General features: G+C 35.3%; 3 protein-coding genes across 3 annotated transcripts; all 3 read left to right on the forward strand.

Annotated features, from left to right (window-relative positions):
* The first annotated feature begins 11,046 nt into the window (after positions 1-11,046).
* Positions 11,047-12,337, forward strand: LOC124455639. The gene is given in 2 exon segments (XM_047006287.1): positions 11,047-11,272; positions 11,275-12,337. Coding segments are annotated over 2 exon segments (1,152 nt in total). The 5' UTR covers positions 11,047-11,055; the 3' UTR covers positions 12,210-12,337.
* Positions 12,332-13,652, forward strand: LOC124455641. The gene is given in 2 exon segments (XM_047006290.1): positions 12,332-13,120; positions 13,123-13,652. Coding segments are annotated over 2 exon segments (660 nt in total). The 5' UTR covers positions 12,332-12,588; the 3' UTR covers positions 13,251-13,652.
* LOC124455460 (acetylserotonin O-methyltransferase-like) lies at positions 13,627-17,514 on the forward strand. The gene is made up of 4 exons (XM_047006093.1): positions 13,627-14,038; positions 14,104-14,199; positions 14,408-14,533; positions 17,291-17,514. The coding sequence occupies exons 1-4, from the start codon at positions 13,627-13,629 to the stop codon at positions 17,512-17,514; spliced, it is 858 nt and encodes a 285-aa protein (XP_046862049.1).

Below are 17,514 nucleotides of genomic sequence, written 5' to 3' on the forward strand. Positions count from 1 at the left end.
TAAAAGATGCTAAATTTTTCAACCTACCTCTATTTAGCTATTGGCCATTATTTGCAGACTGTTAAGCCTGGCTGGTTGCATCAATTCATCTGAATTAACGTTTCATGAGTTGATGTTTGCACACAGTTTGAACAAAGATTTGTTGAAAAGGCACATGTTTTTGTTAGAAACGAAATGGGTTTTCACAATATGTTAATATGTTATTCAAATCTCACTACGTGATTTTGGTTGCAATAGAATAATGGGCATTTTCACCAATGATTAAAAATGTTGTTGAAATTTTACAAAGCCATAAAGAATTCAAACAAATAAAATTATTGGACTCAAAACCTGTTAACCCGAGATTCTTTGATAATAAGGAAATCCAATAGCTACAAAATGTCAAAATCCTACCTTAAAAAATTAAGAACAGGCTATCCTTGATGCATTCAAAGAACGATGTTCTTTGTGATTCTAGCCAATCGTTTCTACACTCTACCTATATGATGCATTTTTTCATTTTCCGCAAATATCCCTTTTCGGAGTTTCCACCATTCTGCTATTCCATCGTTCAGTAGGTATAGAATGCGGAACAGAATTGCTGGAAAATTAAGGAAAAGGAGAAAAATGAATTGAATAAAATGTGGAATATGTGCAAAAAAGCACAATTCACATTAAAAGTATATTTTTTACAAATTGTTGGGCATTTCTACTGTCATTCTTCGTCCGTTGATTTAAATGTCTTCATATATACACATACATCGGACAAACTAACATGGAAGACGATCTTGCAAATAAATCTCAAGGTCTATGAAGATTCCAATGCTGAATATCATATCTACTTAGTCTGTTTAGTATTTTACACCTGTCTTTATGACAGAAGAATGAAATCGCTAATGACAGAAGGTAGAACCTCTGAAGTATGACTATGAACAACGTTGACTATATCGAGTATATCATCTTAAGTCATCCTGTTCAATTGGATTTTGATTGAGTAATTTATCCTGCTGTTGACTTTAACCCAATGACGCTTAAATATGAGGTGTTTAGTTATAAAAATAAACATTACAAAATTATTAATTCACTTACGTACTGCCAAAAGCGTGTAAGACTCTGATAAGGAAAGAGCAACACAATCCTAGTTCATAATAGAACAGTGAATATTTATCTTGGTGGATGGTTTCTGTTTGTATGCGAGTTTCTTCTATGTGCAAACAAAGTGAGATAAAACTCCTTTCCACAGTCAACACGATATGCGTCCCATACATCATATTGTGCAATAATTAACAGGCATATAGAAACAGGTTGATATAATTTATTGATTGCAATAATGATCTCATATTGATGAATAATTGCAGGATATTCAGATTTCATTTTGGCGGTGATTTTGTGTGTCTGTCAGTTGTTAGGCAACGAATTGGTATATTTACCCCAATAGTTTCTCCAAGGAACGTCTGTATCCCTCATATTTTATAGCGTTAGAGGAACTTGCTTCTGTTACATGAACAAGACTGAAATCAATAAAATGTTTAGATTACTCCTCCATGCATTTTACTGTAAGTACCATATTTCGCAGAATGTCCCGGACAGTCACATCTGCAATTCCCACAAATGTCAACTGCTGCCTTTATTTAGAGTTTATTCAAAGTACTTCTTTGGTGCTCTTTCCATGACTTATTGAAAACTTGAAATAGGTTCCTCCCTTTGGTATGATAAAACTGTTTTTCTCTTAGAAACCTAAGGTCGAGAATATTAGCAAGACAGTGTAAATGAGTATACGTGTTTCCTGAGAATAAAATGGCTGCAGGTATCAATAGATTTCAAAATGGATCATTGCTCATTACAGTCTGAGATTGCATGTGTTATTATGCCCATTTAAACAAACTGTCTTTACTGTTGTCATTGTGCCTTTATAATTTTTTTATGCTCTCTGACAAGAAAGCCACAAGTGGAGCAATGAAAATAAAATGTCCAGTTGACTTTGGCAAACTATGTATTTTCACTCATTAACGAAATAACTGTTCATTTTCTTTCCTCTTGATTTATTTCCCACGCATTCACTGTCAGATGATTGTATTGAAATTGGACAACTAAAGTCACTCTCACTGTCATCAATTATTTCTTTGTCGTGAACACTATTGGTCAATGATGATGTCTCACTGGTATAAATGCAATTATTAATCTTTCGTACGATATTTCAACCTACATCGTTTTTTTCAGGTGTTATATTATGTTTAATTTTCTTTGAATGACTGTGATCATCATGAGTTGCTAGCAATGGTCTTCTTATTGAAGAAAAACACTTTCTTGCAAAGGCATTTACTCATTTTGACAGTATGCATATGTTGTTTGAACTTCCACATTTTTTAAAGCCTTTAAAACAAGATTTTATTGTATTCCAACGTCTGCAAACTTTGTTTTTCTTGTTGCATTACTGTTTAGACAGTCTGTGAGACTTTCTGCTTTATTATATATACCATTATTCACATCGTCTAGATTGACGTCATCACCCGAACAAGAGTCTGGAACAGATGTGAGGATTTATTCATGGTCTACAAAAAGTGTATTGTTTATAAGACGAAACATGAATAAATTAATGTATTCTAGTTATATTTTTAATTTAAGTTTTATTAATGACAATATTACTTTGTGTTATATACTAAGTTTAATGGTACCCACCTTCTTTCTTTGTAAACGACAACGACGTTCCTTGCAATCATTTGCAGCCTTAGCTCTTTTATAATTCAACGCTTGTTGTGTATTTTGCAATAAAGTGGGAACAGCGTCTGCTTTTTATTTTCTTTTAGGTTGCAATGTATTTAAATAATCGAGTCAGCAAAGCAGTCTGATGTATAATGTACATGGCAAACAAAGGACGTCTTTCTATCTTTAGGATTTTCCCTCCCATTTTTGAAGCCACACTAGTCTTAAATCTTTTATTCGGCAGCCGATGAAAGGAAATATTTGCTCCTTTCGTTTTTCGCCACCCATTGGTGCATCCAGGCACCATACAATGAGGCATTTTAAGGCTTTCATTACCAAAATAATTAGCGTATCTATAAATATCATTGTGTAAATGTGTATTGTTTTTGTAATATACGCAAAATAGCACTCAGGGACGTCAAACATCGCTCACCGCTGATTTTCATGCGTCCTCTGATAAAACAAATATGGTCACTTTCTTTCTCTCGAATAAGCTGTACAATTATAGCTATACCTAGTCAATACTCTTCTATGCAGGCGAATACCTCTTTGCAACTTTACAACAGATACTGTCTTTAATATAATAAGGGTTCAGATAACAGTTCCCCTTCAATAATAATATGTCGCTTTATTTAATCACAACTAGCTTTGGTAACTGCTATATTGAAATTTTGTTATTTGTTGTGTACCTATAAGCTCTACATACTCTGTGAACCATTCTATTTTTTAAAAGTTCGCAATGTAGTGATACCTGGCAAGTTGTTTTTATAATTATATTATTCTGTGATCGAAAGCCAGTTTATAAGCCAACTTTTATCATGGCAATATGTCTCGTGGGAAATAATAACATCGTTAGAAAATCAAAATTACATGATAAGTGGCCCCACCCATATGAACTCCTTTCAAGTAGCTCCCATAAAATATATGTTAAGGCTGTGGTAAAAATTCTGCAGGTAAAAATTCTACCATATGTAACGTAGTCGTTAAACACTTAGATCAAAGGATAATAAAAAAACAGGAAAGTTATTCTACAACTACGCATTTAACAACATTTGGAAAAATAGGTATGCATTGCATACATGCGGGTAGTCTCAATTAAGGCCTAGCGTAAACTCATGGTTAATGCTTCAATTTTAAACCGATAGCTAATGGCAAAAATGACTATTTCGATAGTAGTTTCACGTTATAGTTTAATATGTGATAGACTGATAGTTATTTTTTAGAGAGAATTATAAAAAGGCAAACTTCAATATAACTTCTTAATACATCTTCAACGACGGTATTTAAATATAATACACGGTTTACAAGAGTGAGAATAATACAAAATTAATAATGTACACAAAAACATTACCAGCAGAACATGTCAGACTGAACAATGTTAAAAGAAAAAAATAAGTAAGGCTCCGTGATGAAAGAAAAGTAGTAAATTACTTGATGTTAACAAAGCAAAACTTTATTAATGTTAATAAAAGCAAGTCAAAAGCGTGACACTAAGCTTTCTCCAGCGACACTTGATACTCGATCTTTACCTAGACTCCTATTTGAAGCTGTCGTAAATTTGTGTTATTAAGCCCTTACTAACCGAGCACAAGGTCTTTACCGAGAAATATCGGACCGAGGGGTCGCAGCCATTTTGTATTTGATTAACTTGGAGTTCCGGTTCGTAATTAATCCCAATCATTGAGAGCCTGACCACCTTATCACACCGAATCAAGTTCGATGTAAAAGAAAATGAAAAAAAGTTGTTCTGTACTTCACCACGACGTATCGATAATGATGACCTAATGCTATGTCCGTGAATATATCATGTAATATGCCATACTTGTTTCCAGGCTGCGCATGCCGTTCCTATGATATTATCCTTGGTTACTGCATAACCTCCTTTAATATCAGTTGCCTCTAAATGTACTTACGTGTGTGAAAGGTGAGGTGCAGACGGGTATTGCAGCCAGTTTGTATTTGACCAACTTGGAGTTCAGGTTTATGAATTTCACCACTCCAATTCAAAAAATATCTCCTCTCTGCCCTCAGCGAGTTATCTGACAATTGTGAGCAGTTGTAGTAAAGGGGATGGCATTGAATTGTGTTGCTTCAATGAGATAATTTCACTTATCACTGGCTTTACCATGCAACGCTGGCGTTGTCCTGTGTGTGGTATGCGTATAACGGAATGATTAATTGGATTTTTGGGGCGTTACTGTGCCGTTACAATAGGGTAATGCTTGTATTTGATAATATGCAATGCATTGGTTAATATTTGCGAAGATAAAGCAGCAGGACGTACACAAATCAAACATTGGCGCCGTATTAGCTTTGGGTTCGGTTGTTACAGTATTGTAATGAGTGCGATCATGAGTGAAAGATGACCTTGCAAGATTATGCTGGTGCTGTAGCGTAGTGCGTACAAATAGTCCTTGAATGAAGACTAGCGTTTGCTTGCGTTGTTACAATAGAGTAATAAATGCAATCACTGGGTGTGCGACGACATTTGCGAATTATTCTAGTAGTGTAGCGTAGTGCGTATAAACAGCCTTTGAATGACGACTAGCGTTGGCTTTTGACTAATCTACCGACTGTATCAAGAAAAACATATGACAAGCACGAAAAGTTAATCGCCTGAACATTTTTTGTTATAATGCATTAACTTTACAAATAAGATAAGGTATATGAAATAGCAAGAGTGTCTGCAAATCCAAATAGTTGAAGGGAAATCGTTACTATTTTAACTCGTTAGCAGTGGAAATTGCGTTACGATGCGCTTTGGCACATCTCTATGACAGATGTCAGTGTGCGAATATACAATTGGTAGGTATTGCTAAACCAACGTACAATGGTTTTATTAAATGATCTGGTATACCAGCCGCTGCTGCCGACGTGGACGCCCTAATACGAAAGCTGAGGCCCAAATAGTTCCCGAGCAAACCAGCTCGCTCTACGGCACTGCGTGGTAACTAAAGTGGATCTAGTCAATGGTTTGCCATCTTGCCTGCAAAAGAGTTGTCCATTCTTCCCACCACGAATCAGCAGGAAGTGCATTAATGCGCAAACAGCAGATATTGGCTGCCCCGATGCTCCCAAGAAGACCATGAACCCAACCCAAAATGGGTCTCTATTCCAACATTTCACCTGTACGTATAGCACGTTCGGGTTAAGCCGCTTATCAACGCGAATATCAGTGGGAGCTAGATGGCGTCGGTCGTCAAAAATATTTGATGGTGTGGTGAATTCGTCAGCGCGTAGGAAACCAAACAAACCAACGCAACAAGCTGCTCAAAACAAGCAGTCATCATAATTGTCCACGTTTAGGAAGCCCCAGATCTTAGGCAAGACATTTAGGGTTACAGATAGACTTTGGCGTTTGGAAAATCCCTGACTGCGTTTGATTCCGCGGAGGGTCCTCTCAAGTGAGAGACAGTCCTTCAATGGAGTGCACAATCCATTTTCAATGTATAATGAACTCACAGCTGCAAGATAGACTTCGATGGACGATGCTTTAGTTGATCGAGATAAATGAGTCACGTAGAGCATGAGCGTTTCCTCCTCTGCTGGTAATGCGGAGCTGTTGGGATTCCCACGTTGCGACCAATAGCAAAACTTTAGGAAGCGACGTTGAACTGAATGGTAGCTGCACCGAGTGGCTTGGGAAATCCCCTGAAACATCATCGATTGAGCCCGCTGCCTCAAGTCATTGAGCTTAGTCGCATTAGCAACGACAAAGACGATCGATTTGAGTGCGGATTTGGGATGAGTGTAAACCAGTAAATGGAAGGCCGAAATGCAGTATTTTTTGGGTGCAGTATGAACAGGTAGTTTGGGTTTGGGTTGAAACATTTTTGCACAGTTATCAAATACGTGACAGGGAAATGAATTGGAAATAAATAATCCGAGTGCTTTTTCGATTTCAGTGTGGAAGTTTTCACGAGTGGAGCAAATATTAAAAAAGCGATGAACTAAACATAATATTATACTACGTTTACATGTTAGTGGGATGAAGCTGTGGAAAGTAGTAGAAAGACCAGTGAACGTAGGTTTTCTGTATATCGACGTGAATATCTTTCCATTAGAGCGATGAATAGTGATGTCAAGAAATGGAAATTTTCCATTATGTTTGATTTCACTCCTAAACTTAATATTGGGGTGTTTGTGGTTTAAATAGGTGAGAAAGGGTTGCACATGGTCAGAAGTACGAAAAAGAAGAAAACAGTCATTCACGTATCTTCTATAAAGCAAGTGTCTAAAGCGAGAGGGACAATTTTTGAGCAATGTTTCTTCATGGAATGACAGGAATATGTTAGCGAAAAAGGGTCCTAAGGGGCTGCCCATAGCAACGCTATCAACTTTGTGGTATAGATGACCGTTAAATAAAAAATGACATTTCTTAACTGCGAGGTTTAGGAGATTAGTGAAGTTGGAGGGACTGAAACTTTGAAAAGAATTATATTGGGCAAGCAAATGGTTAGTAATTATTTCAATGTTTTCATCAACGGGGATGTTATTAAAGAGTGTATAGATTTCAAAATTGGCCATTACAACAGTGTCAGTGTTGATGTTCAAGGATAAAATTTCCTGGATAAAAGAAAAGGAATCTTTGATCATGAAAGAATTGGATGAGATTGGGGTGAGAATGGGGATAAAAAATTTAGCTATCTTATACGAGTAATGATTTATACATGATAGGATAGGCATTAGTGGTATGTTGGTTTTATGTACTATGGGTAGTCCATAGAGATTACCTATACGTGAACTTATTGGGTAGAGTTTGTCGTATGTTCTTTGATCACTTGATTTAGATGCTTTAAGGTTTTCAGGAGAGTCTTTACTTGGTTTTTACGTTGTAGGGTCAATTTGACGGGGTCTTGATTTAAGCGCACAAACTTTGAGTCGTCGGTTAAAATTGCCTTGCCTTTTTTGATAAGGATTCCATTTGAGCGGAAATCAAAAGCTGTTCATTGCCAAACCTATCATTCAATATCTCAATAGCTTCATTATACTTTTCAGCCCTCAATATCAGTCTCATGCAGTTACTCCGGATATTGCAGTGTAAGTCCCTCTAACGCATCCCTTAAGATAATGGAATTCAACAATCTTGCTAATGAAACTATTGTTGTGAATGGAGGTTTGATCTCGATATTGCATTTTAATGGAGACCCTCTTTGCATTGCTAGATGATCTCTATTAAAATCTCGCATCGGTATTTTGGCAATTTGCATTGAGCAAGTTGCCTATAATTGTAAGTGATACTCAACATAATCCCTCCGAAAGGTTACCGATCTGCAAGGTGTCGTATGTTCAGCAAATTTTTCAGTCTTAAGTCAACTTCAGCTAAAACCCTGTATTAATATACAGGGTTCTAGGCTTTTTATATGCTCTACAACTGCAGCTTCAATTTGTTCAGGTTTAATAATTAAAAGAATTTAATTAGGGACATTTAAGTAATGTTCTATAATCGCGATCACCGAATTCTTTCAACCCAATAATTTAATTTCTTGCAATCTTTTAAAGAAACATAATTCCTCAAATCATTCAAAAGCGCACTTAAATAGACTTTCAGACCCGTATATTTACCTCTGACTCTACCAAAAGCATCCATAAATTTATATCCAAGTCACAAACAGTGATTGTGAACACGTACTCATACTAAAATACTTCTATAAAGTATTTAAAAAAAATACACAAAAAAGAACAGTAATCAGACTATATTGCTACCAATTAATGGATTTATCCTACCAAATGAAAAGCAACCACCTCACGTCAATACGCAATGAAAAAGCTAATGTTCCTATACGGACGTCTGCCCATACGTAAGCTTGCTCGCGTTTCCAAGACAATAGCTCCAGTATTCAGTTTCCCCTACTGGACTGCATACAAAAAACAGTACTAGACTTGCTTTTCATGAATGTTTTATTATAACTCTAGGGTCCACATACACAGAATCAAAGGACACTTTAGTATAAACAGTAACCAACTGTGACCAAGACCATGTTCTCTAGTACTTAGCTTCTACCTTATTTATGGATTACACCCACATGATCATTAGCCAATCATTTAACGTAATTATTGCAAACTATTTAAATTAATTAATTAATTTCTACAAGTATGTTTTTCTATAGTATCATGTATACATTTTTTGGGTGGGTGATTTTAAAAATACTTGAAATTTTCATATTTATTCTTCCAAAATCCCAATGTTTAATAGCTAATTTTAAAGCTATTTGTCGAAGAGAATAAGTTTGTGCATTTTGTTTTTTTATGTAGTACCAGTCTCACAGACATTCTTGGTGACCTCTTTGCCCGTGAAATACAACCTTACTTTGCAGAGCATGTCATGATGCGACATTGTGACAATTGTGGAAGCTGTTTTTTTCAATTGTGGTTTTGACGAATGTCACACATCATGTAGCCAAAATTTGTTCCAACAATGACCACATTTTCCACAGATGTAATTGACACTATGATCTAGATCAGATAAACTTATTAACAATCATAACTCACTAACGTATAGAACTCACAAGGCCCCAAACAAACCAAGCTATCTTGTATCTTATGATTTTAAAGACTTGCCCATTTGAAATCGTCGTTTTTGCTTCTGATAAGAATGTGGATAGTTGAATAAACGTAAGTTTTACCAATGGCGTAGCCAGCCCGTAAATTTTGATACTGCTATGTAATCTTTAGGTAACTAACATTATTCATTTCTTTAGAAATCTTTTGTTTTTACATTGAGTGAACACAAAAAAATTAACATGTCAGGACTAAATTTGCAGTCTGGCTACGCCACACTAATATTGTCTAGGATCATCAATTCTACATTTTGAATTAATTTTGAGAGTAAAAGACCTTTTTCTTATTTAGGACAAGCTTGTGTATTATATAGGTTTGTTCACTTCTCTGAATATCCTACTCTAATTTCACAGTGTTGTAAGTCAAAAACCGAAAGTTTTGATCCTAAGTATTCTTCGCATTCCTCTAAAGTAATAATAAGAAAATCGTTTAGAAAAGCGCAAAAGGCAAAGTTTTGCCAAAACTGTTACTCTGTAATACAAATCTAAATAAATGTGTATCTCAAACTTCGTCATGGCCTGATTTCCTCCCGGCTTCATGAAATTTTGTTTTAGGTGTGTTACCCAATCTATTTCTGATCATGCGCAATTAATAAATACGACAAGTTTTTTTAAAATAAACATGTTTTTACATCTCATTAATAAAACTAACCCTATCTTCACATTAACAAAATCAACCCTAATCTTAACGTTCAATACACTCATCGTTAATTGTAACCACTATTTCATTGTAATATTTATCAACGCATAATCGTACAAATTGTATCACTGTATCATATTACTCTTATATATATTTATCCCATACACAATGCTCATTATTATACTGAAGATGGCATCATCAGATGTTGAAACATGTTTATTTTATAAGAACTTGTCGTATTTATTAAATGCGAATTATCAATTGTGCTGTTACGCAGTTACGGTGATATTCCAGATCAGTGGTCATCGCCCAACTCCACTCAGCCGCTTCCGGTGTCACAGAACTCAATAATAATAAGGAAGCCATAAGTTGTATTTTTGGAGTGAAGTTAGCGACGATCAAAACTATACAACGTCTCATTAAACGGTAAGGTTTTGCCATATGGTTCTAGTATTGTTTTACCCGTAGTTATTAGGATAGCACGAACTGTAATGATAAGGATAGCATATTGAAAATTTATACTTTGTAGTATATTAAAATGTGCTAGATACGCAAGTAAAGTACGTTTAAACTTTAGCAAAATATGTAATAAATTAGCCGATTGAATATTTGCCACAGGTTTTTGAAATGCATGTGATTAGAAACAAAGTGTAGATTTTATAGGTCTATGATATTTTTCGGTGTGAAATCAAGCATGCTATTGCCCAACGTTTACGATTGATTGTATTTGTGAGAATGCAACATCATCATCTTTGTAGTATAATGGAACTCGGATGAATCCAATTAAAAACAGCATTTCTGTTTGAACGTTACAACTTTTATATTTTGTCGATATATCCAGGAATCCAACATAAAATAAGTTAAATAACATAGTAATAATGTTGCTTTGTAAATTGAGGATATTTACTGCTTTGTCATTCGATCTCATGACTGGTGAGATATTATTTAACGAGCTAATATATTGCTGGCTCATATAACACACTAAGGTATACTTGCTACGTGCTTTACTAAATATTTACGTTTAATAAAACACACCATCAAAAATATATTTGGGAATTCCCTAGATCCCAGCAGGAGTTTCATGTTTCCACTTTTACTCGCAATCTCTTAAACAAAATGCCAATAAAAGAAGCAATAATGGACTTTTATTCTCTTGCAGACTTTGTCAGCAGTATGTGGCTGTACTTACTACTTGTCTGGTCAAGTCAAGCTGTCAGCAGACTAAGCAGTGCGATTTACCTTGATTCTGGCTTTAACACTGAGCCTAATGAAACAAAAGGTAAAAGGAATCGCAACCGCTTGTCAATTATTGAAACTGGCTGCCAGTTTAACTGGACAAACCGCAACGAAATGGTCATGAAAGTTCGTGACCGAATGAAAACCGAAACAAACTATTCCTGCGCTTTAAGGTGCCCGTTTTTTACCTTAATTCAAACTTGACATGGCAGAACACAAGCAATGTTGTTGAAACCTGGGTATGGGTCCCGGCCTCACACGAGTACATGCTCTACTTTCCGCACAATTTTAACGTTCTTTCGCTTGGAACCATGGGAATTATCACTAAGAACTTTGGGAAACCAGGAGGAGAAGGAAACATCCTTGGTTCATGCAATAACGACTGCATCACAAAAGAACAAATATCTACGAATTCAACTTCGCGTTGTTCATTAACAAAAAAGGATCTTATAAATTTTATGTCTGAGGTAATTGATGACAAGAAAGAGTGGAATTATGTTTGCTTACAACTTGATTACCTAGGTGCAGACGTGGTAAGCGATCCAAACTCGGCTGTACCTGATTTACTGTACTACTTTATATTTCTAAGAAAGCTTTTTTCAAGGAGGCCTTATTTCGGCAAAGGTATGACGAAAGATGATTTTATCAACTATAACTGTTTTGAGAAGGATGGAGGTTTGGAAATAAAAGAACTACATATGAATTACTTTGTGATATTTGTTACAGCAGTAATCTTGTGGTTATATACTCCCCTTCTAATTCATTACTTTCCAAGTTCCGAAATTACTGTGAAAAATTATCCCGCGAATTTAAACCACGCGATGTTCCATTCCACTCACAAAAGCCCAGTGCACTTCACGAGTTTACTGCGTTGTATGTTGTGTTTCTACATGAAGGAAAACAAGGCTATCAAATCCCGCATTCGTCGTTTTTTGTTTGTCGGTTGTTTATTAGGACTTTCGATTCGCTTTGTCTACACAGCATATTGGAACGTATCTGCTTTTTTCGGAGTTCTCATTATTTTCTTTGGGGCAATTTCTCCAGATTTTGGAGCGTTCACCTCAGTAACGAGCATCCGACTCATTTTCTAGACCTATGGGAATACCCAGAAGGAGTTTTTCGCCGAAATACGCAAAAAAAGGAGTACCAGTTCCTGGCTCACTGCATGAGCGAACGTATTTACTTGTTCTGCGATATTCGGTTTTGGAAAATGTTATATAATCGTTGCTTTAGGTTCTTTCACAATACAATCTTCTGGTATAGCAATCAAACAGAGTTTCCTTTGTGTTCTTTAAAACTGGTGCATTCCCTTACTACAACCATATTTATCATTTTGCTGCATTGTTTTACCATTTGACACCGGCGTTATATTTTTACAAGCAGCTTTTTGTAGTCATTTTCAAAGCAACGAAGCAAAATCTTCCGAAAGCTGAAAGTTTATTTTTTAGTTTCATCATCATTTCTTATTTCATGGCAGTAATGATGTTTATTTGTTATTTTGTTGCCGAGGTCACCATGTTTACATACATCGGCGCAGTCTTGGAGCCATCCATGGCATTTAAGTATCTCACACTGACCAGCGCCATTGCACTTCTGTTATATAGGCTTGTCAAAGATTTGCAGGATGGTTATGAAAAGTTACGTGATGAGATAGTTAAAATACTAAATAATGCTAAAGGTCGCTCTCAATTAAATATTCTATGCAGGTCGTATGGCGAAGACTGCACTTTCGATCATGAAGACGGTGAAAACGGCAGATTTAGTATTCTATTAAAGATCAAGCATGAGCCTTCGACACTTATTCTCTATCATGATTATTTTGGGACATACTTGTTACGAGGTTTACTTGATTTTTGCATTGAAAAATGTGACCCACTTCGGAGGCAAGTTTTAATGGTTATTGTCAAATTGCTGCTGACAGCTTTCTACATTGGTATTGCAATGTGGATCAAAAATGTTTTCCACAAGGAAAAAGACGTGTCTTCCATCTTCACTGCAGCACAGGAATTGCCATTACATTTGTACCAAATCTCTTTGAATTTGCAGCTCACAAGAGCCATCTTGGAAAAAAAGATGACGTTGTTTTTTCCCGGAGAGTTCACGACGCAATTGCACAGTACGTTGCAAAGTAACATTTTAAGACTAACATCCTTCGTAGGTTGTCCAAAATAATGTCTAGATTCATTATTTGATTTGTCGCAATAGTAGTATTTAGTAATGTAATTTGATATGGTTATCTCGCGTCAATGACTTTGTCTTCAATAATAAAATTGCGTTGTTGCAAGCGTTCGTTTCTTAGACTTACTGTTTAGCTATTGTTTAAAACAGGTCAAGATAGGCAGACTGCCAAACTTAAAAGCTTTTCATTTGCCATGCTAAATAACGTTTATGAAACGGTACATTATTCTTGGATTTCTTGTTAACTATAAGCGATCTCTGCTTTCCTGATGAACAACAATAGTTCTTTGTCTTTGTAGCCAAAAGATCATTTATCATTGTCCAATAAATATGGCCTCTAAAGCCACCAAGTCTTATCACGTTTTAGACCTTGTTTGTAGTTATGGCAAATCCTTTGGTCTATTTGCTGCCTTGAATCACGGAATATTTGATTACTTAGAGAAAAACGATAACGGAAAAACAGCTCAGCAGACAGCCTATGACCTTTGTCTTGATGAAGTCGCAGCGACTATCTTGCTTGATAGCTGTACAAGTTTTAATCTTTTGGTAAAAGAAATACCTGACGGAAAAATGGAAAAGGCTATTTACCGGAACGCCAAGGAAACCAAGCGACATCTTTTACCTCAAAGTCCTGAATCACTTTATCATTTCGCCATATTTCAATCGCGAGTAATGAGCAAATTGTCGGCGAATTTTGGACATGCATTGAAAGATGGTAAAAGTCAATGGCAGCGTACATTTGGTATGAAATCGGAAGAAGCCTTCAACAATATATTTAAAAAAGGGAAAGTGTGGTTGAATTTGTAGAAGCAATGAAAAATCGTATACAAATGTGCACAAGCTTGTTGCTTGGAACTTTCGATCTCTCTGGATTCTCTCATCTTTGCGATCTTGGTGGTGAGGGTTTGAATTTGTTTCACGCTTCCTCGTTTAGTTAATGAATATATCTTGTTTATTTAAAGGTGCTAGTGGTGCGTTATCATATGCAGCCGTGACAGAATTCCCTGGAATGAAGTCAACCATTTTGACTTAAAACCTGTTGTTGATGTTGCTAATCATTTCAGACCTTCTTTTGAAGAATGTCCTTACCGGGATAATGTTTCTTTCGTAGCTGGAGACTTTTTTGAAGATGATTTCCCTCATGCAGATCTCTATAGTATGACCAGTACACTTCAAGACTGGGATGAGGAAAAAATTGATCTTCTTTTAAGCAAAACATTTCATAGTCTCCAGTCAGGTAATTTCTAGCCATTTTTATGCTACAGGTTCTGCGTGAGTCATCGCAAATTTTTAGTAAGAAAGGTGATCGGCATTTAAAGTTTTTTTGTATAGCCAGTGCTATCCCAATCAAAGGCAAAACATATATATTGCTAATTCAATATATGCTATAATAAATTCTTTTGAAAGCAATTTCAATTTTTAAAAAATTCAGCTGGGGCGAGCAGAATATAAAGTTTAATAATAATCACAAATCCATAAAAGTGACTCCTCAATTGGTGTATAACAATAAATGAATAAAACAAAGTTAATTCATATTTATTATCTACGTGTAAGTAATCACTGTTCAAGTAAACAGTTTGTAAACATAGCTGGCTGTATAAGATCCATTCATATCTTTGCTGCTTCACCAGCTAAAGTTCTGCGCATTGCGGCCTAGTAGTGGAGATTCAGTATGGTAGGTGCAGCTATTTATATTGTTGGTAGATATTTTCTTAGCTTTTTATTACACAGTTTGAGTGTGCTGAAACAGTTTTGTAACCGGTTTTTTAGGCTGAGAAAGTTAGAGTAGACCCCCTTCGTATAATAATTATTTAATTATTATTTTCAAATCTTATTAAAGTGCATGAAAAATTAAACGCATTAAGTATATCATTTATAAGTATATAGTTTATTACTGTTAGGTATTAGCAAATTAACTCCTCAATAAGAAGGAGAAAAACAAGACTGAAGTACTTGTTATAACTGTGGGTAAATATGTAAAATGAGACAATAGTAACGATCTGTGCAAAAAGATTTCATAGTAATGAGATGAGCTTGTGATAGTTTGTGACAGGAGACGTGTTAAGTGAAATAGACAATGGGTTTTTTGTTCAATTATGCGGTGTGATGGCAATCGCATGAACATTGAAAAGATATTCAAATTACAAAGGAGACATTATGGAGTAATTACGTTTCTGGATAAAGCTATAAAATTGTATCAAAGGACTTGTTAACAATATTAAAGTAGGAACATATTAAGCAAATTCTAAATAAACACGACATAATTCAACGCATTAAAACATGATCTTTAAGAATATATGTCAGATCTGTTAAGAATTTATTGCAATGAGAATCCACTTAGAAGTAACAATTCTAAACCTCATCTGGTAAAAGTAAAAATAAATTTATGCGGAAATATTTTTTATACATGGATCTTTCTCGTGAACAATGTCCAAAATTGCAGAGAACTCTCTGCAGAAAAGTTTAAAATATTACTATTTATTATTCTTGTATACACTGATTTTCGAATTCTTAACGAAACCCATTCCCTTGACATTATAAATCTATATCTTACATATTAAGAGTGACTCAAACAGCTAAAATATTTATTTTTAGCATTAAAACTAGGTGCAATACCTAAAGTATGATAGAAAAAATTTTCAATTTGGTCAAATTGTATTCTCGTTGTAGTAATTTTAAGTTACCTTTCAGTGGACTTTAATTGTCCGTCGTGGCATGAAGTCCGGACCAAGCCAAATAAAGAAATCATTCACGGTAGATGGTATATATATCTTGTAGCTATTGAGAAATCCCTTGCATGATGTCACAAAAGTAAGTCTTTCTCGGCAAAGGATAAGGTGCATTAAAAGGAGCACTTTTGCGAACTTTAACCAGCCATAAAAGTGCAATGATTTGACTAACTTAAAGCTTTTTAGACTGATACATTAGAAATCACACCTAAATTCAATATCGTCACTAATGGCTTTTCGCGAAATGAGCTCTTGAACGGATCTGTAAGATTAGATGCAGTAATTATTGTATATTCATATAGACAAATACTGTGTAGTTGCATCAGGTATAAATAATAGTTCATATATCTTTATCTTCAGGGAACTAACACTGAAACAAGTTATGTGAACAGTAAAAAATGTTAGTGTAGTCAAAAGTAAATGTTAGTGGCCATGACTTAACTAAAGATGAACAATATAATAGCTGCTTATTTAGCGTACCATAAAAATTTGACGCCTTTTTACAAAACTTCATAAAGAAGTTTTAGTGAAAGACCCGTTCCTTTAGCAAAAACGACAAAGTTAATAATAACAGTAATGATGTATGCTGTTAAAACGAAATTATTGATAATTATTAAAACTCAAAATCAAAACACAATCTGACCGTTAAGATTCAATCAAGGAAATAAAAGGAGAAAACATTAGCAAATATACATGCGAGTAAGAAAGCTCAAAACAATACTCTTTGCTTTCGTTCGTACGTCCGACTATCACCAAGGATTGCGGACGACAGAACCTGAGTCAGTCAAACACTTTTTCAACAGTTTAGTGCTTATTCATGCATGTGCTGCACCTATTCACAACAACTAAAAATCTCTTAAAATTTGCAACAAACCTTCCCCCCGTCCCCCCCCCCAAAAATTAGAAAATTTAAAAGTTTATCGGTGACATTTCATGGACTGGGAAAGGGACCTATTTATAATCAGGGTAAACAGAGAGCTCTTTATAATCAAAACAACTTGCAAAAAACTCAAAACAAAAATGCCTGCTAAAATTCTGTGAAAACAATGTTGCTGTCGTCATTCTATTTTAGCGATTCTAGAAATAATTGGTTGATTCCCTTTATGATACGTCAATGACATAGATGATATACAAAAAACCAGAACAATTTAATGTAAGTTATTACACGTAGCGAAATACTCAGGTTTTTCCAAAAGAGTGAATGGCTCAAATTTACCTAAACATGAAAATTTCAAAACTAACGAACGTAATGTTTTTAATTCAAGGTGGAGGTATTTTGCTCGGGGAAGTTATTCTTGATGACGACAAACGTGGACCGGCGCAGAGTCTGTCATTCAGTATGTCCATGTTTACAGCTTGCACGAAATCGCGCATGAGGTCTGGAAAAGAATTTGAGCAACTACTTCAAAAGCATGGCTTTGTACAAATTCAATATCGTCAAAATGAAGTGCCCTTTCTTGTTGGAGTTGTCTTTGCAAGGAAACCGTAA

Source organism: Xenia sp. Carnegie-2017, unplaced genomic scaffold, assembly GCF_021976095.1.
Source record: "Xenia sp. Carnegie-2017 unplaced genomic scaffold, XeniaSp_v1 HiC_scaffold_4, whole genome shotgun sequence".
Lineage (NCBI taxonomy): Eukaryota > Metazoa > Cnidaria > Anthozoa > Malacalcyonacea > Xeniidae > Xenia > Xenia sp. Carnegie-2017.